The sequence below is a fragment of the Pseudochaenichthys georgianus genome, chromosome 14 (assembly GCF_902827115.2).
Source record: "Pseudochaenichthys georgianus chromosome 14, fPseGeo1.2, whole genome shotgun sequence".
In the NCBI taxonomy this organism is placed as follows: Eukaryota; Metazoa; Chordata; class Actinopteri; order Perciformes; family Channichthyidae; genus Pseudochaenichthys; species Pseudochaenichthys georgianus.
The window spans coordinates 39,310,969-39,336,211 of NC_047516.1; the positions used below are offsets into that span (position 1 = coordinate 39,310,969).

The 25,243-nt window shown below is 43.8% G+C and overlaps 1 protein-coding gene across 2 annotated transcripts; it reads right to left on the reverse strand.

Moving 5' to 3' along the window:
• jhy (junctional cadherin complex regulator) lies at positions 1–25,140 on the reverse strand. 2 transcript variants are annotated; one of them, XM_034099533.1, is made up of 8 exons: positions 24,940–24,986; positions 23,352–23,800; positions 15,600–16,275; positions 7,549–7,937; positions 6,971–7,220; positions 4,321–4,406; positions 2,061–2,190; positions 1–1,012 (listed from the first exon to the last, which is right to left on the reverse strand). In XM_034099533.1, the coding sequence occupies exons 2-8, from the start codon at positions 23,714–23,716 to the stop codon at positions 806–808; spliced, it is 2,103 nt and encodes a 700-aa protein (XP_033955424.1). In that variant the 5' UTR covers positions 23,717–23,800; positions 24,940–24,986; the 3' UTR covers positions 1–805. The 2 variants fall into 2 exon arrangements, with proteins under 2 accessions (XP_033955424.1, XP_071061528.1); XM_071205427.1 differs by lacking the exons at positions 1–1,012; positions 2,061–2,190; positions 24,940–24,986 and adding an exon at positions 25,064–25,140 and having other exon boundaries at positions 4,089–4,406.
• Between the last annotated feature and the right edge of the window lie 103 nt (positions 25,141–25,243).

Below are 25,243 nucleotides of genomic sequence, written 5' to 3' on the forward strand. Positions count from 1 at the left end.
GGAGCCAAGTTAATGAGGATCTGATAAGTATAATGAGTGCCAACAATGCATTTCCATTGAGGTGCAGCTTTATAAATGTTTCATCTACCGGGATCCCAGAGGCTGCAGTCACTGGAACGTGTTTCACAGGTGCTATACATGTTTGGGTACAAAGAAAAGAATATAAGATATGTTTTGTTTAGCATGTTGGAACAGACATTAGATATTCCAAAGTCCTCCCTGGGACTGTGTCACTGTCATCAAAGAGCGATCACACTGCTTCACCATGACAACGTGTCAACATGCCGCTACAACAAACACCAGGCTGAAGCTGTAGCTAATGATAAAGCATTGCAACAATAGCTGGAAGAGAGCTGTAACGCAGAAGGCAGAACGCAGTCGATCTAACGTCAGAGTCCTTTAACGGTCAGGAGACACGGTTCCAAATAAACTGCTCCTTCCGTTTCTTACAGTACACTTCAAGAAGAAGGTCTCAGCAGTTCATTCTCTGAGCTTTGTCTTGGTTTAGTTTGAAACCATGTGTGGCGACATTGACCAAAATCTAGACTCACAAGCTTTAGAATTGTAAAACTACATTCCAGCACCTATGGTTAAAACAAACACCGATCAGCCACACAATCAGATCAGACCTGCTGCACCTCCCAGTGCTAAGAGCACACAGAAGCCAAGGCGGCCAATCTTTTCAGAAATGATATTTATCTATCTTTTGATAAATATTTTAAAAACATGCCGATATGTTTCTGGTATTAATATAGATCTGGAACGAGCCCTAGCAGCCCTCATATCAGATAGACGGCTCCTTGCTTCAGACAGCATGGACTCTCCTGAAGAGCGCCACAGCCTGCCTTTCTTCTTCATGCCGCTGTGTAAGGACTTCCAGCGTGTCTGGTGGGGGGTGGTCCCGGCCCTCCAGGTACGGAGCGCGCTCAGTGGAGCCCTCGGACCGCTGCTCTCTCTGCTTGGGGCTTTGAGACGCCACAGGTTTGGCTATGGTCTTGGCATATTCCAAGGCCTACGGTGGAAAGAGAGGGAGAGAGAGATCAGCAGACGTACTTACTGATGATAGAAACGCTGCTCAGACATGTCTGTACAAACTGTACCTCGTGTAAAGTACACGGTGTGAAAGTCTCCTGATAAATAAAACATCTATGACAGTAGCTGCTATGACTCTCAGTATAGCTTAACTGTTATTGTTTTCTTGTTATAAAACATTTCAAAACTCAAGGTAGAATAGTGTATTAGCTATCACGTGTGTGGAGAGGTGGGACGGCCCCACGGGACCCCGCCCCACGGGACCCCGCCCTGCAGTAAAGCACGCAGAGAGCTCAGAGCCTTGGTGTGTTTTCCTATCACATGCCCGCCTTCTGTCTGCACTGAAAACACTGAAACGTTGACTTTATTTAAATGTTTTATGTCAACACATTTCACATAACTGTATGAGGTTAGTTGAAAGCAATAATATTAAGTTGAACCTAATATTAATACAAATATAATTAGTTGACCTGTTATTGCTTTCAACTAACCTCTTACAGTAATGTGAAATGTGTTGACATAAAACATGAAATGAAAGTCAACGCTTCGGTTGGGTTACTAATAGTAACAGGCTGGTCGACCCTAGTTATTCAGTCACACCTGGCTATAAGTCAGGAGTAATATGTATGTGAGCATTCGTCTGCACGTTATCTGCAGACCCCCCCCCCTCTGTAGTAAAACAACTTGATGACTTTCAATCATCGTGATGCTTTGTTTTGATTATATTCATTCACAACGACAATATGTCACTTAAAACCCAACTGTAATTGAAAGCTTATTTAGTGTTCAGTACACGGCATGTTATGAGTAATTGCTAAGCAGCGGCGCGACACCAGTTATTCCTGCTCAGTGAGTCCTGAGAGGAGCCCTGCAGAGACATTCTCCCTAGTCTCCTGCACTCTCTCTTTGTCATTTTGCTAAGTAACAATTTGTCTCAGTTAAAAAACGGACTGTTTTGAAAAAGGGATGTGCTAGGTTTCACACACACACACACACACACACACGTGCACACACAGATGAACACACACCTTCATCCTGGGAACTTTCTTGTCGCTGCCTTCCGGGTCCTTGGTCAGTAGAAAGGGGATCCTACTTATGCTTTTGTTCTGCTCACGGATCACATTTGAATACAGCTTCTGTCGTTTCATTTTCTCAGCATGATGACGGGAAGAGAGAAGGAGAGGTTTAATTAACTCAGTCAGCCCTCTCTTAAGGCTCTTCTCTTTGTGCAGAGCCTCTCCACGTAGCCCAGCAATACCTTTCAGCGGGCCGATCAACATTTACACATATCGCTCACTAATAGGCTCGACCTGCAGATGCCCAGGACTCAATCTTGTGGAAATTGGTCAAACATGCTCACTTTTTACAACAGAGGATTAACAACAGATACGTCTCAGCCCAGAGCACTTGCCTTCTTAGGAGCGCTCTCATTTGCTCTCATTTGCTTTGTGAATGTCTAAATGATGAACCCAGACCGTAGGAAGAGGGTTAGTGGAGACACGATGACACTCTTGGACATCTCTTGGACATCCGTTTGGGGACAGCTGAACATGCTCGTCCAAATGAAACCCTATCTCGAGTCACTCCTCGAGGTAATGTGGCTTTGCAGCAAACGATAACTTCATGGCACGTAAGAGAGCTTTTGTGTTTAGTTCTTCTGTCATCATTTATTTCTTGTCCTCTGATCAAATGGTTACATGTGGACCAGTGGCGGATGGTGGAACATATTTTTGGTGGGGCTATTGATAGAGTGAGTAAAAAAATTTTTTTGGGAGAAATGACCCCTTAAACTAGGACTTCTGGTGATGTAATGGCGCGTTTCCAGTGCAGCGCGGAGCTCGCTTTAATGCTGCGTTCAGACCGGACGCGATACGAATATTCGCTTCGCTCTAAACGCTCCTATCGCATCGCTCTAGTCGCTCGAGTTTCACCGCAGCTGCCAGCTGTGTTTACTCGCATCATTCAAACAAGACGCGCTGGCTCGGGAGCTACAACAACATGAACATATTTTAGCGTGATTAAATTGTAATACACGTTTATAAATGATGCCGACGTAACAACATACTGATACCGGTTAGTAAAAACCATAAATTAATGCTTTGACAAGTCTGCAGACAGACGGCAGGCGAAACACCTTTTAGAATGCTTGTTCCCTGAATGGAGCTTGGCTAAGCTAACGCTATATATGCTCCGACCGTACACACTCACAACAACGGCCTACAGACATAAATAAACCAGCGACTGTATTCTCCATGACACAGACAGTCTGTGGTTTGTACTTGTTTAACTTTTGTCTAGTTTCTGAACAGATCGTATCTGTCCCCGGCTGTTTGAAGAGCAAGCATGTGAAACAAAAGATAGCATTTACCTGTTTGCATCCAGCTAGCCATGTGAGAAGCCTTGTTGATACGTTTTGTCTTTTTCACGAGCCTGCTGTGATATATACAAATCGGGTTGGTCCGGTCCAAGGTCTTTAAGTATCAATTTATCTCCCAAACTTCTCCTTTCAAAAGGATTGGAGAGTAGCTCTTGGGCGGACCGAGGCTCCGGCGACTCCACCTGCACACCATTCTCATCCAAATACTGCGTCACCTTGGTCACTCACGAGTCTAAAAAACAACTCACGTCAACGCACGTAAGCCACATGGGCGCCAACGTGAGCGCCCACGAGACCAAAATATTTGACGCCGCTGATTGGCTGAAATTATGTTTCGGCGGCACAGTTTACTATTGAGACTTTTGCAACGTGCTGGTTGCTGCTGTTTCGCTCGGGGGCTCTGCCCCGTAATGATAAACTAATGCCATGGGCAAGGCCAGGCAGGAAACAGGTGACTTATCAGTAACTTTAGACATCGTAACACAATTTTAAACGAGATTGTATTGTAGATTATACATTTTTGTGATACCAATTGTATGATATTTACCTTGTTCATTAAAAATTAAAATATAAAATATATAAAAAATTTTAATATATTTCTTTTAAATATATATTTTTTTATTTAATTTTTTTTTTTTTTTTTTTTTTTTATCTGGCAAGAGGTGGGGCGGCGCCCCTAGCGCCCCTATGGGCCGGCCGCCACTGATGTGGACCATGGTACAGCAGACCTCTGACATGGAGGCCACGGAGGCAGATGCTACTTCTGGAACAACTACTGTTTCTCTTGCTCTGTCAATCCTACAAATGATTGTAGTTATATATCTGAAATATATCTGCGGTAAACTTTTCTTTATGTATGGGAATAAGAAATGTTTGAAAAAGATGTAAATTAATCCCTGCTAATACTTACTGTCTGTTCAGCTGCTGTGTAGTCAGGGCCCAGGCCTCGCAGGTGTATATCTGACTTCAGCTGCTTGTAGTCTTTAAGACTGTACGCCTGGGAGAGGGAGGGAGAGAGAGCATCGCTTGAGTCTGTGTCAAACAGTGAAGCTTTTGAATACTTCATTTGGAGATGAATGTTGTTGAACTGAACTCCATTTGCTTTGATGGCGGTCAAAACGGCACAATGGGCCAGAAATAAAATCCTGACTTCAATTCTGACTAGCTTTGACGTCTCTTGATGCATCGAGAAGATCACATAGTGATGGAGACTGATTGGTTCACGCTAAGCCATACACAGACTGTTGTTATGCCTTCAGCCACACTTGTGACGTCGCGTGGCTCAAGATGGCGATGCAGTCCAGACTGAAATATTAACTATTGAATGGATGCCATGTTATTTGGTACAGACATTCAACATCCCCAGACCAGGACGCCCACTATAACGACCTCCTGCCACCATGCAGGTGACAATTTAGTTGAAATGTCTTAACAACTATTGGATTGGGGTCATACAATTTAGCACCGATGGTTTCCAGAGAAGGATCCTAATGACTTGTGACACTACTTCTAACAACCTCTGAGTAATCCATCTAGCCGCACATCAGACCAAAGTGTGCACATGTGTGAAATATCTCCAATGTATAATAACCACGTTGTCACTTTGTCTTTTCCCCATCATACTATCATCTGGCCAAGAGGACCAACTTACGCAAAGTGGGGTGTTGGAGCTGAGGACTCAAAGAAGAGTGGTGCTTTAAGTGATTTGATTCAGCAGTTCTGCAGAAAGCTGATAAACCCGGTCCACCCTGCAGCCACACTTCGGCTCACGCCTGTGCTTGGCCTTAAAAGTGTAAAACACACATATAAAAATGCACACAGCGCAGCAACGCCATACACCGTCGTGACTTAATATACTGCCATCACTGTGACTTCTGCAATGATGGTGTCAGCATGGAGCTCAGAGCTCCACAGAGCCGAGGAGAGCCCACAGAGACATGCTTATCACAACGCTTCTTTAGAGTATTGTTTAATTGTATTTTAACGCTAAAGTGATGACACATGGATCGCTGCTTTCACATTGTAGTTCAGTCAGATCAGCTCATCAAAGAAATGTGTTGATGTCTTCTTCTGTGCATTAGGACAAATGTGTGTCCCTACAGTGTGTGTGTGTGTGTGTGTGTGTGTGTGTGTGTGTGTGTGTGTGTGTGTGTGTGTGTGTGTGTGTGTGTGTGTGTGTGTGTGTGTGTGTGTGTGTGTGTGTGTGTGTGTGTGTGTGTGTGTGTGTGTGTGTGTGTGTGTGTGTGTGTGTGTGTGTGTGTGTGTGTGTGATCCACAAGCTGCTTTTCAGAGGGGGGGTTTCAGTGTGCTCTCCGTCGGCCATGGACACAACAGGGTCTCTTTCTTCCCAAGCCCCCTTCCCTTCTAGAACCCCTAAGTCACGCTCATCTGCTTTCATGCCGGGGCACTACAGCAAGACTGCTTAACAAATTGAGTCAGTAATCTCGTCAGACATGATGGCTAACATGGTGGGAGAGAGGGGAGGTCAGGGGATGAGTGGTGTTGGCACCACAGGCGAACATGTGAAGGCTGCAGGATGAATACCGCTCGCCTTGCTGGGGTCTACTTAACTCAATTGTTAGTTATTGTAACAGTAAATATGACACACTATATACATCATACATAATCAATCGTCTGTGTTCCTTTCTGTCTGTCCCTGTTGTGTAAGAAGTGTATCATTCACTGAGAGCATGTCCAGCCATGTGCACCGTCTCTGCACACACACATCACACAGGCTGTGTGTGCAGACGCTGAGAACATGAAAGCAAAAAAAGCTATGAAATATCAACATTCTGTTTTCAGTCAGTGTGCATCAACGCTGAGGTGACTTCTAATCGTGGACAATTGTTTTTATGACAATGACAGTCACCTGTATTTAATATGTGAATATCTCAGCCTGGCAGACCGGAGGGGGGGAATACAAACAGCCAACTCATCCAATGCAAACGGCCCTCTCTCTCTCTCGGCCCTGTGCCTCAGACTCTCTTCTTCTAGCCACCTTATCCTCTAACACGTCTTTAAACGGCTTTTCAGAGCCCGCAGCCTCGTGCTTCATATAGTCATCATCTTATAGCAATTAAGTGGAGCTTAGTGGAGCTAGACAATTAACCTGATGTTTGTGCCTTACTCACCAGAACACTCCTGCTGGATTAAGCTGTCCCTGCATGAGACAGCTGATGGGATTATTTGGGACTTCAAAGAGGCATTTATTTGTGTAACCTCTTGTGTACGTGGGATTAAAGGGGGATGCCACTCCACTGAAGAATTCATGTGTCACTTTTGTTAACTGCATAATGAGATCTTATTTCTCTAACTGGAACGCAATTATTCAGTCTGTTTAGAGTATGTGGACCTTGAGCCTTTTTTAACACAGTTTTAAAATGCATGTATTTCAGACTATTATACAAATCCTTTTCATAGGTGGCATCCCAGATTAGATGGCATACAAAAAGACAAGGAATCAAACCTTTGAACAGTCATTATCCCTCCTTTCAGGGCACATATGAAGATCACACACACACACACACACACACACACACACACACACACACACACACACACCTTGTACGTTGCTCTGGTCCTGAGCTTCCTGTATCCGTCAGTGTGAGACTCTGTGTTCTCGGGGCTCGGCTCAGGCTCTCTCCCTGTCATCGACTCTCTTATAGGGGGCAGCACTGCGAGGCCTGAGCCTGGGGACAGAGTGGTGTTGGGGGTCCCGGGGAGGTTTTGTGGAAACGGCTTAGTGTGGGCCTCAGTTGGACACTTGTGGTGCTCCCCTTCACAGGATAGGGGCCACTGTAATGCAGTTGTCCTGGAACGCAAAGTAATTGGTGGATCAGAACGAAGTTGCCATTGTAATAGACTACTAAACAAAAATGTATTTTCCCTTTTATATAATTGTACGTATTGCACATTCTTATTCCTTTTCATTGTTGTACTTGCCTCAGTGCGAGCAGTCTTCTTCATAAACCACTATGCTTTCCTTTGGGATGTCAGTTCACTGTTGTGTTTGCTTTCATGTGTCCATTATTATCTGTATTTCTTTATATGAAGGCTGTATTCTCCAATAGGATACTTCAAATGCAATATCCCTCTAATCTTGGTCAGAACAAATATTTCTACGCATCTGAAAGGCTCACCTTTGCCATTGTTCAGGACTACTCTTCAGGATTCGGTGGTGATTAGTTTGTTGACATCCAGGGAAAAAGGCGAGTCCAACTTCAGATGGGGGGCTCCAGTGAGGAGGGGTCAAATGGACGATGCCATCCTGGCCCCCCCGCTGGATAACAGGATGGAGATGGGAAGTGCTGAGGTGGATGTTGAGGTGGATGCTGGGCAGCAGAGGCTGTGAGGAAGATGTCTTCTGAGGATTTGGCTGAGTTACAGCGGCTGGTGTGGCCAGTGTTGAGCGCAGACAGTCCCCCCACTCAGCTGTGACCCCCGGGGCAGGGGGGGGCTGCTGCTGCCACTGCTGAGGGGTGGGGTATTGTTCCCGCTGGGTTTCCTTTTCTTCACTGATCTGGGTGAACTGGGTTATAATAGGATTAACAGTTTGAGAATTAAAACATGTTCATTAATGTGGAATGTCAGAGCAAAAAGGTACTGATATAGACAAGACTGATGGAAAGACTTAGTTAGCATGGGTGGCCCCGCATGTAGCATGCTTAAGAGAAAACAACAGATAGTCACTTTCACACTTTCATAAAACACTGTTTGAACAAAAGCAAAAAAACTGTTATTTTTGCCGCTGCTTTTTAATGAACTATTCATATCTTACACTGCATGTAACTTGTATGTGTTTTATACCCGTCTGATTCTATAGGAGCTTGTTTTGTGTTTTTTATTATCTTAAAATGTGTTTCCGCTGCTCTATCTCTTAATGCTCTTAGTGTCTTTCATTCCGTAAAGCACCTTGAATTGCCTTGTGTTGACAGGTGCTATAACATTGCCTTGCCTTGTAAATATAATAACACAATGACAGTTGTCTGCGTGTGTGTATATGTGTGTTTATCTGAGTTTTGAGTATCACACACACGGCATGTGCTTTGCCGTGCACCAGGAAGAGAGCAGTGCTGAGTGTAATGCTATTTGGATCAGCGGTTCTATAGAAAAGCTGCAAAATCCCAGGCAGACTTTGGTGAGTGCTGAGCTGTGAAGGGCATCAAAACACGACACCACAGCACTTCACTAAATCTGCCTTTTCATATTCAAAGACTGCTGCTGTGGATCTCGATCTAGATCTTTCTGTAAGATATGCCAACATGCAAAGTGTAGCTTCTTCAAGATCTTAGGTGTTTTCTTGTTGCTTTGAAATGGGGTTGAGCACAAAGCATGAACCAACCACTCACACCCAGAACAACAGCAGACTCACACAGGCTCTGGATAAGAGGCTGAATTCTCCCCCAGTGTAACGAGGGCTGGAGCTGTCCTTCGCATGATCCCACCAAATGATGCAGCAGGCGTGTGAGCGAGCGTCTCATGCATCTAATGCCACTGATTTAGCAAACATCAGCTTTGCCCATTCCAGAGGGAAAATATGTATTCTCATCTGCTTGGCAGCGTCAAGGTGGCTGCTCAAGTGCTCCAAATAATAACGCTCCTCCAATCTTCTCCTTTTTTACTCAATCTCCTATTTTCTTTTTATTTAAATCATCTCTGGCAAACCCTAGTGCAGAAACACCACCAATGATTGTGTGCACATTAGCTAAAGGAAATTAAAAGCATAAGTGATGGTGTCTCAGCTGTGCAGCAGCTACGTGGCCATTGTTTTACTACATGTTCACCAAGGGAGAGGACCAAGATGTTCCTAAACCTGATTTACTCTGCTAGCTGACTCCTTAAGCACTGTTAGACGGATCAGAAGGAGAACGCTAAATACTGATACTGAAAATGTTGAAATAAAAGATATACACTAGAAACTAAAGCCTTTGGGAAGGCCGATTAAAACGTACACAACAACAGCTACTCAGGGGTATCAATACTGCATCCATTACTATCAGTGCCTGTCTTTTCCACCACATCATATTGCGTCGATTTTCCTGTTTCAGTTGTTCCTAATGTACCCATTTGAGCCATGAGAATGTGTTCTGCTAATGCTGTAATGAAAATCATTTAGTTAACTTCAGGGCTCCCCTCAGCGGCAGAGGACCATCTGAGTGGATCAATGGTATTGACAGGCTGAAGACTTTTTCACTGAATGCCACCAATTCTGTGAGCTTGAATACGTGAAGGTCACAAAGAGTGAGTGGATCCAGTTGTACATATCCATCAATAAGTGTGTTTGTGAATGTGTATAATACGCTGACACGTTACTGTTATACTGGCAAGGATTCAGGGCACTGTCAGAAAAACCTCCAGGACCATAAGCTGTTTCATCATTGAAGCTGAAGTCCTTTTCTCTAGCTTTCAGGTACATTGGTTTGCTTTGGGTTATTAACTGAACCATACATGAACTGACCAATGAAATGGAAGAATGTTTTTTAGAAATGACAGAAATACTGTTATACATGCTGTTACAGATGACCAATAAGAATAGGCAGTGTTGGAAGTAGGGGTGGGCGATATGACGATATTAGGTCTCCACGATATGCCTATCATATAGTGATAGTGCATCAGGGTAGGATTTTCACGGCGGCCATGACGGCCGGTCTGGCCGTGAACCCGAAAATAATTGTACGTCCTACGGCCACCATGGCCTGATACTGTTAAAATCTCGAAGTTGCTTTAAAAGCGTCAGAACAGTGGTTTCTGAACTGCGTTATGCTGCGTTCACAACGGACGCGATGCGAATATTCTCACCCTAACGGCCCCTACACACGGCGGCGTGCGTTGCCGCTTCAACGCTTCTGCCCATTCACTTTGAATGGGGTGACGTCACGATTCGCCGAACTGCATTGCGGGAGCAAAGCGTAGCTTCTCTCGAGGTGCTCGCTGCAAAAGTAGAGCAATGTTCTACTTTTGCCGCCTCGACGGAGGCGTCAGCCAATCAAATCCCTCGTATATAAATCTGACAGTACAAGCAGTAGCCAATCAAACCGGGTGTATGTTGGGAGAGCCAGACCGCAGTTATTTCCCATATGTCAACAAAAGGAGGAGAAAATTATCGTGGCGGTAGGGAATCACCCGGTACTCTATGACCAGTCCCTCTTTACATACAGGGATACAAACCGGAGGAGCCAGGCATGGGGGGAGGAGGCAGAGACAGTGAGTGAAACTGGTAGGTTTTCGCTTGTTTGGGGAGTTTATATCCAGTGTACTTCGTTTGAATGGACAGCTAGCAAGCATAGACAGTATATTTAGCCAGTATGGATGTAGCATGAATGCTTTGCTTTGTATGTCAGGGGCGGGACATTCATGTGGTTGGTTGTTGGTCGGGCTGCTCGCGTTGACTCCCCAAGCTCAAGACACGCCCACCGCCAAGCGGCAACGCACGCCGCCGTGTGTAGGGGCCGTAACCGCTGGAGTTTCACCGCGGCTGTCAGCTGTGTTTACTCCTGTCATTCAAACAGGACGCGCTGGAGAGGGGGCGGGGCTTGTATCCATGTAAATACTGTGGTGGAAACCAACTATGACAAAATTAACCTATTTTACCGTGATTTAATTGTAATACACGTTTCAAAATGATGCCGAAGTAACTAAATACCGATAACGGTTAGTAAAACCCAAGCTGTCTAGTCAGGATTCAGACAGTATTGCACTTCATTTATTGTCTTGGTTGATTCTGTTGGCTTATATTTTATTTGATCAATAAGGTATTTATATTGTTTTTCCCTTTTGAAACAGATGTTAGTTATGTTAAAGTCTTTGATTGCACTTCAAGTCTAAAGTTTACATTTTAATTGTTTGGCACTGACTTTTCCTCATTGAGGTTTTACTTATTATGTTTTACTCTAGAGCTACCTAAAACAGAAAGTGAATTTTTATACTGAGAAACTGTGCCTTGAATATTTTTATTTTATTTAGCAAGAGAGTGCACTTTACTTGGTGAAGAAACCAGTGTTAACGTTTGTTGTGTAGGTGTAGGCCTACCTGCTTAACACTGAGGAAGCCATATCAACATTCCTGTTGAATTGTTCCTTCAGGGATTCACTGCAGAATTAAAACCAGCTTGAAATGGTATTTTGGTCTGTTACTCCTTTTTATTTTAGTTGCTGTTACCGTGTAGGTGGTTGTACTGTTAAAGGTGGGTAGGTAAGTTTGAGAAACCGGCTCGAGATCGCTAGAATTTGAAAATACACAACCGGAGAAAATCTGCCACTTCCTTATAGAGCCCCTCCTCCAACACACACGAACGCGCACATGACCAATGAGGGCACGAGATAAGTTTGTGCCCCGATGGAAGGCTGACAGGCAGGTAGGCCATCCAATCCGTTTAGCCGGGCCGGCTACTTTTTACAGTATTACGGCTTCTACAGATGACATTTTTTTATGGATTTGTTGTCAAAGCACTTCAGATATTCATTGCTATCGGGATGTTAAGAGCATTCCATGGAATATAACAAAAAGTGTATCCCGAGCCGGTTTCTGAAACTTACCTACCCCACCTTTAAAGGTCACATGTCATGGTCCTTTCTACTGATCATAACACCATTGTTGAGGGATATAACAATAGAAAAATACTGTGCAATTTTCCAAACTCACATTGTTTGGCATACAGCATCTCTGTAAACTACGTGTATTCACTCTCTCCACTAAACGGCTCGTTGGAGCTCTTGCCCCCTCCCTGTGAGCCCAGTGTGCTCCGATTGACCAATCCACAGACTTCCTCACACACGCAGCTCAGCTGATGTCTCCTCCGGGCTGCTGCTGATAACAGACAGTTGCAATCGCGGCGAAATCCTCTCTGCAGACCCATTCTCACAGCGTTTATCAACCTTTTCCTTCAATATCAAGCCACACTTATTGTTTTTACTTCGGCTGAGACTTTGTGTGTGCTCGGGGTGATTCACAACGTCCGATTGTTTCACGTTGTGAATCGCGCTGAGCTCCGTGGAGGTGTGATTTCCTTGTTTAGCGATACACAGCGAAACACAGCCAAACTCACCCTGAGCACACACAAAGTCTCAGCCGAAGTAAAAACAATAAGTGTGGCTTGATATTGAGAAGAAAAAGGTTGATAAACGCTGTGAGAATGGGTCTGCAGAGAGAATCCCAACTGTCTGTTATCAGCAGCAGCCCGGAGGAGACATCAGCTGAGCTGCGTGTGTGAGGAAGTCCGTGGATTGGTCAATTTGGACCAATCAGCGGGGGCTTAACGTAACGGCTCCGCGGACTTAACGTAACGGCTCCACGGATTGGTCCATTTCGTTCCGGTTACAAAATGACGTCCTGATGTACCCGGAAGAATCAAATGGATGATGACGTTTCACCAACGAGGCGTTTTGGGGAGTTCTTCTCTGTGTTAGAGTTTTACTCGCTACAGGGTGTACTTTGAGGGTTTTGACTCTGCAGACCGTTTACGTGCATAAAAACCTACATAACACACAAGGGGACGGGTACTAACCGGAAAAGCATGACATGTCACCTTTAAGTAACTTGAAAATAACCATAATAACCGACATGAAAAAATATCGTGATAAATATCGTCTATCGTGATACTGCTTAAAAAATATCGTGATATTATATTTTTCAATATCGCCCACCCCTAGTTGGAAGATCAGAAACAGGTGAGTGACTTCTGTATGTCCAGCAGTGTACACACACACACACACACACACGCACACACACACACACACGCACACACACACACTCTGCACCTCTAACCATCACCTATTCCCCCTGCCTTTTGTCACCCATTACAAACATCCCAATCAGTTGGAGCAAATGATCAAGCCTGTATTGCATTTTGAGCATGGTAAGCTGTGTAATATCTTTTTTACTAAATTGGGAGGCTCGTAATTGCCTCTCTGTGAGACGATGTCACAACAAAGTCTGGCAATTGCAGCAAGCTGTATTACCTCCTGTACCCGGGAAACATCTGCTTTTCCCAATGAAGACTTCAAAGGGGCTGTAGATCTTGAATTGCATTTAGCTGCTATTGTGGCCGGCCCAGGTAATCTTGATTAGGTGTTTAGACTGAGGCAGGGTATACAGTGGCAAAGAGCTCCCCAGAGCTTTGGTCTAAAGCTATTAAAAGATTGTACATTATGTTGCCCTGGCTTTGAAGTGAGGGCCTGCGAGAGGAGTAGGGACTCTAAGGGGTGAGTGCAATAGCAGAAGATTGATCTGCTACTTCTGTCTTTATCAAAGGAGGCCCGGGCCCCGATGAAGCCAATCATTGCTGCTGCCACTCTCCCACTTGGCTCAGCTAAACATTTGCTGCATTAGGAAATTGTGTACATTTAATAACACGTCTAATTATCAGTTGCCGTCAGATGGCCGCACTCTTTAAAAGACCAAATGGGGAGTTCTAAAAGGCCCACGTAACGACTGACTTTCTGGACTGATTTGTGAAAAGCTTGATTTGTAAGACTGATGCCATTTGTGTACTGACTGTTGCTTTCTTTTGTGAGGAGCTTTGGACAGAGAAGGGGAGGAAGCACAACACGCTTTGTTATAGAAGATGTGTGGTTATCATAGTTATTACAAGTTTTCCTGACCTTTAATATTTTATCTCCCAATACTGAAGAAAAAATCATATTTGTCTACTTCGATTTTTAATATTTCATTTAGTGTGTGTGAAAATAAACCGATATATTCAGAACTCTAATCTATGAGCATAGTGGAAACTGTGCCTCTGGATGTTTACGCATGTGAGGACCTGTATGTCATCTCAATGCTTCAATGAACTGCAGCTTTTACTGACATTATTATTATATTTTTTTATTCTGCTTCTAAAATATGGTTTAACATTTTTTAAAGCCTTTTCAGTTTTGTTTATGCAAAATAATGTTGCTTTGAAAAACCCAACACAATGATGGATCCTATCTTGGAACAGGAAATAGATACGTGTAAATGAATGCCCCTTCTTTTGTGCCCTGTGTCCCCCATTAAGTAAGACACATCTTAGGGGAGACCGGGCGATGGAAAACTAATAAGCAAATTCAGAGGGAAATGACAAAACACAAGGGGTCCAGAGAGGGAGAGGCTCTGGCTCTGTTTACCGTGGCACAAAGCTAACGGCTCTTCACTATGTAAATGGTGATGATATGAGACATTGTGAAGGGCTGGGGCTCAGATGGTTGGGGGTATTATAGGAAGCAAACAGTCTTGTGGCCCAACAAATGGGGAATGCAGGCCATCGCGACCAATTATGCCACTGTGCCAGGTGCAGGGATGTCTAAGAGCCTATTGGTAACCATGCGTCTCTGATGTTGTACACATCAACTCATAATAAGCACTGCATAGCCAGACATGCTTCTTTTCATATGGTGAAGAAGAAGGCAGATAAAAACAGCTATGCTCCTCGGCCAAATTAATATTCCAGACTGGGTCAGGGCAGACATCATACAGTGTCCTCTTAGTTGTCTGAGACGACTATAAAAGGCATAGAAAGCAATGATAATACAAGTGGTTCATGCAGAAGGGAAAAACAATATCGCTCGATATTCAGCTCAGGAAAAAGAGATGCGTTCAAGCAATCGCCCATTGATTCAAAGAGTAATATACTGACACTTGACTACTGATCACCTAAGTGCACGCTAAATACAGACGTCTGAAAAATGTAAAGACACAATAGCACATGAGCATGAGCACTAACAAGCCGTAACCCTGACCTCTGTGTTTAAAACTGTTAGTATAGCCGAGTTCAATGGATGAAGTCATTGTCATAAATACCAAAGCACAATCATCACATCAGGTTCATTTGCTAAAACAAAGCAATGCATGTTTTACAACCAGAATCTGCTTCCTTCAGGTCCAAAACAAACAACCTACGCTGGAGAAAAGCAATAAGTCCAATAGATAGTTGATCAGCAAACAAGCCCCACACTCCAAATAAAGTGTATTCCAATATTTGCCGGTAGTCTATCCCCAGTGAGAGCCAATCTTAAATCCTGTTAGTGTAACAATAGCTGGGCAGCCCGGGAGCCATGGTCAGTGCTAGGGCAGCTCCTGGTGGCTGCTGCTGGAACTGCAGCCTGTTACAGAGCGGGACATTTATTGTTGTTTTTTTTGTATCACATATCAAAGATCTAACTGTCATTCCGTAGTTTGTACCATTAGCAGACATTATTGATGGGATTATACAAACCTTATTGACTTTATGAGGCCTCTCCTGCTTAAGTGCATGAACACTCACATAGGAGCCACGTTTGGAGCTGTTGCGCCCCAGGGTCATTTTGTTGCGTTCCACGATGTCCTCAGCAAGACTTTCTAGCTTTTTGTTCAATGAAACCTTTGGATATTTGGAAGTGATAATTTTCTGTATTTGAGTTGTTCCTCCTTGTGTGCTTCTCAGATCCTGCAGGAGGTAGGCCTTACTCTGGATATACGTAGCATCCTTGGTGAGCTCAGTAGACCTTCTATTTTCCCCTGCATTGTCACAACTATTTACACTTTTCCTTCTGAATCCTTTCAGTGTATGTTTGCCACAGGGTGGCTTTGAGTGGTCCGCCTCAGGTGATGGAGGTTGTAACTCATGGTGGGGAGCGTGTTGTGGGTGTAGGCAGTACGGCTCAGACTCATCACAAGCCAGATGAGGAGTCACTGCAACAGCTGGACATGAGTTGACGATGTATCTGTATCCCCCCTTCATTACAAGTCCTTGTCTGTCACAACACGACTGACTGGATCTCTCTTTAGGAGCTTGATAATATTCCTCAACAGAAATGTGTGGACTGTCATCGAAGCGGCCGGCTCCCCTCAGGTTGGTCCTCCAGTTGGGGTCATAGCGTAGGTCAGAGTAGGAGTCCTGGGTGGGCTGCTGGCTGCAGGGTTAAAGAATGACAATATTCAAAATGATCTCATGTGCAATACAACAAGTGTGTCATATGTAACAGCTCTATTGCTGAGCTGTATGAAATAGGCAGATAGCAGATATAAAACTAAATATATGTCTGGTAGTCTCATCCTATTATAATTAATTGATTTAATTCTTGTTACGCAGCTTTATTAATGACATTTCCACATCCAAAGGAAGTGTTCCACATTCACATAGGCCTTTACTTCGAGGTCAAAGGAACAAGAGACATTAGACCATCATTAGAATGATGATGTCCTCAAACAAAGAGCGCTACGCCTAATCAGAGACTTGTGAAATTGAAACAGATGAGGGGGATTAGGTGCCTGTATTTACAGATCATTTTCATGTTTCCACCTCCGGACTCACTAATGACCGCGTGTTTGAGAGCTACTAGCGGGGGAATGGGTCACAAACGGCAATTTTCAGCTTATGAAATGGCTTGAAAATTGCAGGCTAAAATGCTCTTTCTGATGGTGATGAAAAGATCTCATTAAAATAAATAGCAGAGAGCCTCTTTGTTGTGCTTACTGGGAGGACGAGGGGAGCCTAATTCTCCTGCCGTTATGTTGTGCGTCGGGGGGGGGGGTTGCCTAGGTGTAGGGCCCTTCACGTGGATGAGGCCAAAAGGGTAAGGGATGTCTCTCTAATGACTCAAACAAGTTGGAGAATGCATTACTGACAACATGCAGCTGGACGTGATGCCTCACGCACTGAAGGAACACCGCAGCCTGATATTCCTTGCCCAAGATACTGACACCTAAATACAAAAGCTATTGAAATATTGTGACAAACACTGAATAGGAAAATGAAAAAACTAGCCATACGAACTATACTCAAACATCCCTTCGCAATTTTTCGAATGATAGGTGTAGAATATAGTTAAGATGGATGAATGGAGTTGCTTTAATAGGATATATTTTACTACAAAAGGGAATTTCCATTGGGTTTAAACTATGCAATGGCAATGTGTGAGAAGGCTGAGCGAGGACTATGAGAACACGGCGATGCCCATAGGACTGTTCCCCTGCTCGTGCTCTATGAAATGGAGCCTTTTGTGAGAATTTGTCATGCTCGTTTTACCCTGAAACAATGTACTTTTGAAGCGAACCCACACTCGGCGGACATCAGTCTGCGTGGGTTAATGATGGGAAAATGCAGAATGCCCCTTTTCTATTTCAGAGGGAGATGACTATCATTCTGGGTCTGCAGGAGGGAGTAGTGGAAACAGCGGTACGGTTTAACAAGAGTGCAGAAACAGATGTTGTGTGTTCTCCCTCTGCTCATTGAAAAGAGAGAAGCCACGATGATCCCTGTTAATGGACCACGAGTGACCACTTATTGTGATCCACCCAAACAAAACAAAAATCTCATTTAGCTCACATGAAAGGTGTTATTCTGAAAGCACCTGAATTAGGCCATTCTCACTACAATGTGCCATTGATGGCTGCATCTCATTAAATAACTGACACCACTTCATTGTTAAGTGAAGAATGAGGGTTATTTATCTTTTATCATCCGTGTTCTGTTTGAAAGTAAAAGGTTTGATTGCCGCCTCCATTCTCCTTGCTGTATTCCAGCAGCACTATTATCTGCTTAATTTCAATGAATTTGCCACAGACAGTGAAAGTGACGGTCCAGTTCAATGGGCAATTTGAACAAGGTCAGGAACAAACCTCCTCATGGTAAACAGCTTATAATGGCGCGTTGATAGAAGGCCACATATGTGATGGAAACACAACAAAAGGTTATTTTATATATATTTGTTCACCAATAAATCAAGTCTGAGGTTGTTGTTTTTTGATTGTTTTAGGTTTTTTAGCTTAATTGTGCAAATACATACATTAATGCCATCTACTGGCCATACTGCTAAACTAATAGTCACATGTATTCAAGAGTTACTTGAAGTTAATTCTTTATTTCTCTTACGTCAATGAATCCATTGAAAGGCCACAACCAGGTATTCCATAGCAATCACATTTGTCATTTCAAAAGTTTGGAAGCTTTATTTATTTCCCTTAATAATGGCGATTTGAACAGGGTTGAAACGCTAAACATTAAATATATAATTACACTCTAGTGTACTAGATTTGGCACCAATAAAATAAAAATGAAATGGGTAGAAAACTGTTGTAACATCTTTTCCCCAAAAATACACCTTGATTTTGTTTTCCAGTCCAGACAAGAGTGTAAGGGACCCCGGGTCACACACCACCCTGTCTTTGGGCAACACATCCTCACTCCCAGGTCGGCCTATGTTGACGTTATGTCAAGTCCCCTGTGTCGGCTTTTTCCAACGCAAGGGGGGGGGCCTTAGAGTCCATTTTCAACGCAAGGGGGGGGCCCTTAGCGTCCATTTTCAGCTTTCCGGGATGTCCATATGCTTCTATGGACGCTCATGGAAGCACGGCATTCGTTTGTGTCGGCTGCCCTTAAAGGCAATGTGAGCGTCCATTCTCATTGGATAACGGAGAATTGTACACCCGGAAGTAAGTACTCCTCTTACTGTCGATTGATTTTACAGTGATATCTGCACTACTCATCGACTAAAAACACCAGATTATCCTTGTTCATTACACAACATTGATTGGTTTAAATTGTGTGCAATGCTTTTGTATTTTTCCCCTTCGATTCGGAGAAACAAATCTTTTTTCGGAGTAAAGGATGGCAGACACTACACTACCCAGAATCCCCAGCTATCGTTTGGACTACACCATGTGCTCTGTTTGACAAACCCAGTGATAGTCCTCAAGCTCTGTGATTGGAGAGTGTGCTCCGAGGGTTACCCCGAGCCTCGAACAGCACTTGAAATGGGATGGAACCACGGCAGACTGTCCAAAACTGGATTTGAACGGGTCCACCGTGTCCCCCCCTCCCCCACCCCGTCCCCAGAACTACACATGCTGGCTATTCTGTTTCGCAACATGTTCTCTATGGCACGTCTCTACTGGGAGTTGTAGTTTTAAAAGACGTTTTCGTATTTCCCATAATAAGAAGTTGCCAGTATTAAACTGTGTACATCCCTGGAGGTTTAGGGGACAGGAAACACTCACATTTAAAACATATAAATAATAAATGGGTGAAAATTGCTTGTGCCCATAATGGGCAGTATTAATATATATACCCACACGCCAGCTAAGGTCAGAAGAGCTTTATTTAACAGCTGGTCTTATGTGTGTGACCCCTGTGATAACATTACATTACATTAATTGATAAGCCTGAAACATGCACTTGTCAAGGTTCAGAGGCACATTGTGCAAATATGGCAGTAGCCATCGATCAGCTTAAGATAAGATATACTTTATTGATCCCAAGTTGGAACATTTGCGTTACATCAGCATGTGTAACAGTTAAATATGCAGTGGTGTTTATTTGAAAATCATTTAGTATAATCACACAAATTCTGTGTTCTTTATTTATTGATTGTTCAATACCTGACAAGGCCGGAGATGAAATATCTACATACATCTTATAAGAGTATAATACATTATGTATAATATCAGTTAAAATAAGTGCTTCAACATAGTTAACATTGCTGGAGGTATGCACACATATTGATAGATGTCTTGTAATGCACTGTTGAGGAACCTGCGACCCAAGTTTTTCATTCAGTGCAGAACTACACCACAGTTGTGTAGGCCTATATGATCTGTCAATAAACCTTAGAACATCTTGAAATCTTGAACGGGATGTGCAAAATAGTGATTATATACAGTCATTAATTAACTATTAGTAGAGAATAACGAGTAATGAATATACTTTATAGGGATCGTATTAATCTCTAATAATAAAAATAATGAAATTCAATAACATGCTTTAACCACCAGGTGTCCCTTTATATCAGCTGTGCACCTTTATGGTGTAAATACAGCCTCTCTACCAATTGGATCAAATGTAAAAGTGAGCCGAATTAGTGTTGATACTGCAAGGAGAAGGCGTATGACCGAGTTCCCAGGGAGTTACTGTGGGAGGTGCTGCGGGAGTATGGGGTGAGGGGGTCTCTACTCAGGGCCATCCAATCTCTGTACTCCCAAAGCGAGAGCTGTGTCCGGGTCCTCGGCAGTAAGTCGGACCCATTTCCGGTGAGGGTTGGCCTCCGCCAGGGCTGCGCTTTGTCACCAATCCTGTTTGTAATATACATGGATCGGATTTCGAGGCGTAGTCGTGGGGGGGGGGGTCTGCAGTTCGGTGGACTAAGGATTGTACCACTGCTTTTTGCAGATGATGTGGTTCTGATGGCTTCATCGGTCTGCGACCTTCAGCACTCACTGGATCGGTTCGCAACCGAGTGTGAAGCGGCTGGGATGAGGATCAGCACCTCCAAATCTGAGGCCATGGTTCTCAGCAGGAAACCGATGGACTGTCCACTCCAAGTAGGGAATGAGTCCTTACCCCAAGTGAAGGAGTTCAAGTATCTCGGGGTCTTGTTCTCGAGTGAGGGAACAATGGAGCGTGAGATGGGCCGGAGAATCGGAGCAGCGGGAGCGGTACTGCAGTCGCTTTACCGCACCGTTGTGACGAAAAGGGAGCTGAGCCAGAAGGCAAAGCTCTCTGTCTACCGGGCCATTTTCGTTCCTACCCTCACCTATGGTCATGAAGGATGGGTCATGACCGAAAGAACGAGATCGCGGATACAAGCGGCCGAGATGGGTTTCCTCCGCCGGGTGGCTGGTGTCTCCCTTAGGGATAAGGTGAGAAGTTCGGTCATCAGGGAGGGACTCGGAGTTGAGCCGCTCCTCCTTCGCGTCGAAAGAAGCCAGTTGAGGTGGTTCGGGCACCTAGTTAGGATGCCATCTGGGCGCCTCCCTAGGGAGGTGTTCCAGGCACGTCCAGCTGGGAAGAGACCAAGGGGTAGACCTAGGACCAGGTGGAGGGATTATATCTCTTCGCTGGCCTGGGAGCGCCTTGGGATCCCCCAGTCAGAGCTGGTTGATGTCGCCAGGGAAAAGAAAGTGTGGGGCTCTCTGCTGGAACTGCTACCCCCGCGACCCGACCACGGATAAGCGGGAGAAGATGGATGGATGGACTGCAAGGAGACGTATTGTGTGAAACGAAATGTAAGATGTTGTTTAATGGCTGATATATTTATGATCCACGTCACGTTTTCAGTTCCTCATGTTTGTCTAGAAGTCTTCTCATCAGGGCTCTATAAATACAGAACTACGGCAGATATGTAATATGTAATGCAGCCGAACCGTGTATTACAATGCCGTTATGTGATGACTTTCAAAGAGAAAAGCAAGCACACTCGGAATAAGGTATTTTTTTTTTTTTTTTTTAAATGTTTTCGGTCTGTTTCCGGTATTTGTTAATGACGATGTGCTGTGAGATGTGAGACTGGAATTGCACAGGGGGAAATAACGTATCTTTAGATGCGGATTTTGTTAAACTAATATGTTTGCGCTGTGGACCAACACTATACATTGACGGGGAAGGGGGTAGCAATAAAGATAACACCATTAAACAGTTACACAACATAACAGAAATAATATCGATAGCAGCGTCCCTAGCAACCACCTTGGTAACAATTAAAACGTTATGGACGCAATTTCCTGAAGTAATCTTCGTAATAACTAGCAAACTAAAGATCATGATCATCCACTGCACACATAATCTGAAATAACAACTCATATTTCTCGCATCAAATTACATCAAAACGCATTTTAATGGCCAAACTAATTTTAAAATAGGCATTTTACACCGAGAATAAAACGAAGTTCGGCCATGTTTTTTTTTTATGCAGGGAGAAATTTGAAGATCACGTGATGTCAAACAGAGCACATGGTGTAGTCCAAACGAAAGCTGGGGATTCTGGGTAGTGTAGTGTCTTCTGCCATCCTTTACTCCGAAAAAAGATTTGTTTCTCCGAATCGAAGGGGAAAAATACAAAAGCATTGCACACAATTTAAACCAATCAATGTTGTGTAATTAACAAGGATAATCTGGTGTTTTTTAGTCGATGAGTAGTGCAGATATCACTGTAAAATCAATCGACAGTAAGGGGAATACTTACTTCCGGGTGTACAATTCTCCGTTATCCAATGAGAATGGACGCTCACATTGCCTTTAAGGGCAGTCGACACAAACTAATGCCGTGCTTCCATGAGCGTCCATAGAAGCATATGGCATCCCGGAAAGCTGAAAATGGACGCTAAGGCCCCCCCCCCCCTTGCGTTGAAAATGGACTCTAAGGCCCCCCCCCTTGCGTTGAAAATGGACTCTAAGGCCCCCCCCTTGCGTTGGAAAAAGCCGACACAGGGGACTTGACATAACGTCAACATAGGCCGACCTGGGAGTGAGGATGTGTTGCTTTGGAACTGTTCAGGTATTATGAGATGCTTGAGTGAGAAAATGAAAGGGGTTTCGATGGTGTAAGGACAAATGGGACAGCATTTTGCGGCGACAAATGAGGACAAAACATGCGATTTTCATGTAAACATCTTCGAGGCTCCTTCCCGAGAAAATATTTCTTCATTAAGAAAGAGTAAAAAGAGTGGTTCATTAACAAACTAGGATGTGCAATATAGCATCCTGTTTTCAGACAGTATACAACACCCATCTTAAATGAATGTTAAGGTGTTTACATGTAACATGCCAGGCCAAAGAGCCATGTATCCATCCATGTGTAAGCCATGAACAGTTTTACTGGCGCAAAACACCTGTGACTAAATGTTGGTTTGGTCTTTTTAATGCAGTTAGTTTACGTTAAGAGAAATACAGAATGGTACCTGTCCCGCCAATCGTAAATACTTGTTTTACTGAAGCTCTACATTTGCTGCTGCAGTGATATAAAATGTGTTCATTATAGCCTGATAACATTACTTTCCATTTCATGTGCATCCGCTGCACTCTGCCCTCCCTCCACGACCTGCAGGCCTCCAGGACCCTGAGCTGCACGTCCCCCCCCCCATTATGATTCTGATTCTGAACAGAACCAACACTCTTAATCACAACTAGTTGATGTAGAGTGTTCGTACATTCTCTGATCTTACTTTGAATACCGTTATTCAATGCAACAGACAGACAGAACTCGAGTAACCTCACCTTGTTCCTCCTCTTTCATTTGTGTGCGTGTCCAAACGCTCAGTCTGTGTCAGGGTCGGGCTGCTTTTGGCACGGCGCTTTGCTGCTACGTCAAGACTATCAACAACTTGAAGACCTCGAGCTTCATCATCACTTGCACCTTCACCCTCCTGTAAGCTGTCATCCTTTTTCTTTTGAGGCAGTGTGTGTTTGTGTTGGTGGTGGCGGATCAGATCCATGTGTAGGTGCTGCGGGTCAGCTCTCTCCTGGGCCAGGCTCTCTGTGTCCGACTCCACTGAGTCCCACTGCTGTCTCGGAGCAGGAAGCTTCTCTTGCTCCGTCTTCCACCCTTGAGATGTCGGCTCATTCTCCAGGTCTTTATCCATGTTCTGTTGGAGGTGGACAGTGTGCTTTGTGAAGCGTGGATCATCTATGTTGACGACCGTTGCAGCAGGCTGGTAACACTGCAACTAAAAAACAAATACAACATATCTTTATTGTACAAGACGAACATTAGTTTGTAAAAGGAGGTATGTTGAGCATTCATGTATTCAACAGGAAGTGTGTCTCAGATATTACAGGATGCCCTCTTTCTGAAACCAAGCTCACAAAGGGCCTGAATGTCTGCACGTACCGTGTGTTAGCACTGTATCAAGTGTATGGAGACTGGCAGGGTGTTGTATTCATCTCACTTCATAATGTTCAGATGAGTTGTTTGACAAGACAAAGACGAGCAATACAGCTTCTTTTCTGCAGCCAAGCAAGAGATACGAGCTTTTAACCTTTATCAGAACCAGACTTCCTTTATTTGGGAATGTATCTTATTACAGCAGCAGATAAAGGGAGGAGAACAGGCCTACATAGTAAAAGATTAATGTGATGCTATGTATGCAAAGTGAATATTATCTAATGTTCAAATAGCATGAATTACATTACATCATAAGTAGAAACCTAAATAGCAGATAAGTACACCATGGTAAAAAAGGAGCAGGATATTTGTTTTCTTTTTAAAAGTGACCAGAATTAAGAGACCTGTTTGGCAATTGTAAAATAAACAAACAGGGAGGGTATTTTGCATTTGCGTGTACAACGTTTTATATGTAGGCCTACATGCAATTCTAACACTAACCATGGCTCCGTTCTATCAAAGCATTAAAGACATCAAATAAATGATGATGACCTGTAGAGCTGACTCAGGATCAGCTTTGTGATTAGACCTGTTTCCTCTGATACGCTGCGCTCTTCCTATGAAGTATTCAAACTGATTGGGTATGTCATTGTTTTTAACATTATGTTAACGGGCTAAATTCAAGCAAACAATGTTTTTCAGAGTGGAGCAGAGACAGGGACAGGTGTATTATTTCCTCCAAGTAAACTCAAAAAGAAAGGATCACTTGGGATGGTGTTTGTGGAACATGTTAGCGTTATGTCTGTATTTCATAACGATAGCTAAGGTCGAATAAAACCCAGCAGCCGTCTGCTAGCTGAGCAGATATCCCGCAGCGCTTAGATTCAACCAGAGGAAGTTCAGTTCAAACCAACAGAAATAAAAATACGAGTTGCATTTCTGGAGTTAACAGTGCTAAAGAGAGGAAAGGAGTGAACTTACCTGTTTTCCTGTCACAACTCCACACAACAGTAACCATAGAAACGCCAACGCACACATGGTGCATTCAAGTGCTCCTTATAAAAGCTCAGACGTCATGGAAGGACTCTAATTTACATCAACATACCGTAGTAGGTGACAGGTCACCTGTGATGGGAAAGATGGCAGCAGGATGTAGCTTTAAAGCAGGAGTATGCCAATCATCCATGAATACATTTCACAGCTTTAAACGGGACGTTTATGTCAGAACTCCATAGAAACGCTGTCGCACACATGGTGCATTCAAGTGCTCCTCATACATCTCAGA

Excerpts from the sequence above, each read along its gene's own strand:
- jhy (XM_034099533.1), bottom strand. The coding sequence starts at position 23,716 with ATGGATAAAGACCTGGAGAATGAGCCGACATCTCAAGGGTGGAAGACG. Across the intron at positions 16,276-23,351 it reads AATGAAAGAGGAGGAACAAG|CCAGCAGCCCACCCAGGACT; the intron begins GTGAGGTTACTC and ends TTAACCCTGCAG. Across the intron at positions 7,938-15,599 it reads GGCCTCATAAAGTCAATAAG|TTCACCCAGATCAGTGAAGA; the intron begins GTTTGTATAATC and ends ATTATAACCCAG.